The 2,507-nt window shown below is 43.9% G+C and overlaps 1 protein-coding gene across 1 annotated transcript in view; it reads left to right on the forward strand.

Moving 5' to 3' along the window:
• The first annotated feature begins 2,380 nt into the window (after nt 1–2,380).
• The window catches only part of BOD1L1 (biorientation of chromosomes in cell division 1 like 1), a 54,793-nt gene continuing 54,666 nt past the window's right edge, over nt 2,381–2,507 (forward strand). The window contains exon 1 of the mRNA XM_007446038.1: nt 2,381–2,505. Within this exon, the coding sequence (XP_007446100.1) occupies nt 2,381–2,505 (125 nt within the window). The remainder of the gene's footprint in view (nt 2,506–2,507) is intronic.

The raw sequence follows: 2,507 nt of genomic DNA on the forward strand, positions 1-2,507 counted from the left end.
CAGAATATAGTTAATTCTCACCTTATGATGTTTTACAAAATATTTAGGATTTTCTATATGTTGTTTACAAAACATAAAATTATTTACTAGCCACTGAACCAATTCATTTTTAGCAGCAAATATTTTATTGTTTCATTATTTTCTTAAGTTTGATCATTTGCCTAATTAAATTTATGGAATTTTGCTGAATTCTTATGGATGCCTCTTTAGTTATTCCCAAATAGTTGAGTAAATTTGATACACACATCTATATACACCAAAGAAATACCATGCCTTTTACCCTACGACACGCAATAAGTACTATATACATTTAACAATATATTGTATCACATTGTTGGTAATTAACTAAAGGGCAACATGTCATATTCTCATCTTGTTTTCATAACTAATTTTGAAAATAGATAAAACAATGATATCTTATACCATTTTGATCTTGATTTGCTTTTAGTGATAAAGCTTTTATTGCACGACTTCTGCTCTCTGCAGTCTTCATTATACTCCTCAAAATGCAGGACACTTTATCTGAATTGAAGCAATGAAGTCAAACTGTTTCTGATAGAAAGTAAATCCAATCAGGCTGATCTGGCTAGTGTGACAATGAAAATGGCTGTTAATTAGGTTATATGACAAATATTTCCTATATTTGACAATTTTAACTTTAATGAGCTGTTTCATTAGCTGCAAAGCTTTGACAAAAACAAAACTGAACCACCTGTAACCAAAAAAAAAAAAAAGAAAAGCATTTTATCCAAAACTATGCAAATGAACAATGTTTTTCCCAAACTTTGAGTATATCGGATTAAACAAGGTACATCTCATTTTTTTAAAAAGTCTAATTCATAGTCCCTTGATGTCTTTTTTTTTTTTTTTTTTTTTTTTTTTTTTTTTTTTTTTTCTTTTTTAACACACTACTCTAATCATTTGATGTCTTGATAAAGCCTATCTGGTATATTTTCTAGAAACCGAAAAAGTGGAAGAATGAGGACTAGGTAAACAAATCCTTTGGCAAGTCGGGTGGTTTTCAATTCTTTGCTTTCAAGAAAATTGAAGGAGGACTAATTGAACAGCCAGCTCAAAGATCACCAAATCTAATTTTTTGAGATCAAGAATTGAGTATTGCTACAATAAAACTCCATTCCCAGGTATAGTACTTGTTTATATGAACACAATTTCTCAGGTCATACAGCTATAAAAACTAGAAATACGAATAGAATTGTTGCTCAATCCTTCCCGTTCTAGCAATGTCATATTCATCCACAGATCTATGAATTTTAAAAAGCAATAAAATCCATTTCACTGAGATGTATTTTCCCATAACTTTTACATTCTATGGAATAATTATGAAAATTTGTAATATTTATTTTGCTTTGATCGTGTACTAAGAATAATTTTAAAGATAACTCAGTCAAGAATCAGGCGGTTTGCTCTGTGTGTAACGTTGGACAATTAATCTCTTCGCATCTCAGTTTCCTGATTTGCAAATTAGTGATAGTAAGACCTAGTTTAGCGCTGTTCCAAAGACTGGGTGAATTAATGCACATAGCTCTAAACGCCACGCCTGGCTCCTAGTGCGTGCTATATAAGCATTACCTATTGATCAAACTAATCAACAGCAACACCCTAAAAACTAAAAGCCTGGCGGTTTGTCTTCACGGGTAGGAAGGAGGTGCTGGAGGGATCGGGGTCTAGACCACAGGCACACTCGGAGAGCAACAGGATGGGACGGGGAGGAGAGAGACAGGAGGCCCCTGGAGCTACCTGCCTGGAAGAAAAGTAGGCAGGACCACAGAATGAGAACGAAGAGGGCTGGGAGAGTTTAGACTAAGCAGTTCTACCAACGGTTCGCATGTCTACGGATGCGAACGTCTACGGATCTCGACTGCTCCGTGAATCAGGAGCAAACAGCATCAGGCCTAAACGCCACCGCGGTTGTAACCAACAACGGTCAACGTTTCGCTCCCCCGCCCCGGCCAGGTGCGAGCCGGCGCCCAGTCGGCCCTCAGGCCCTGGGGGTCGCGTGAGTCAAACGCCCAACTGCCCTGGACTCCAGACCCAAGACCCGCGTGCAGAGGCCGTCGTCCGCCGCCCGCCGCCGCTTCCCACACAGCCCGGCCTTGCGAGGGCGCCCGCAGTCGGAGGCTGCTGTAACTGGCCCCTCGCGGCCCCCGTAGCCGGACCTTCGTTGCTATTGTCACCGCCTTTTCCTCCCTTCCCCCGGTTCCCTTTCACTTCCGGGGTTGCCCTGGATCCGCTGGTTCCGTAACAACATCCCGTTGGCTTACCTCAGGCGGCGGGACCGGTGCAGCAGCCGCCTGCCAGGAGCGCCGCCTGCCAGGAGCGCCGCCCGTCCGGGCCCGCGCCCTCCCTGGTTCAGGCCGCCATGGCCACCAACCCGCAGCCTCAGCCTCCTCCTCCCGCGCCGCCGCCTCCCCCGCCGCAGCCGCAGCCGCCGCCGCCGCCGCCCGGCCCCGGGGCTGGTCCGGGCACGGGCGGGGCGGGGGGGGGGG

The sequence above is a fragment of the Lipotes vexillifer genome, unplaced genomic scaffold (assembly GCF_000442215.2).
Source record: "Lipotes vexillifer unplaced genomic scaffold, Lipotes_vexillifer_v1.1 scaffold1469, whole genome shotgun sequence".
In the NCBI taxonomy this organism is placed as follows: domain Eukaryota; kingdom Metazoa; phylum Chordata; class Mammalia; order Artiodactyla; family Lipotidae; genus Lipotes; species Lipotes vexillifer.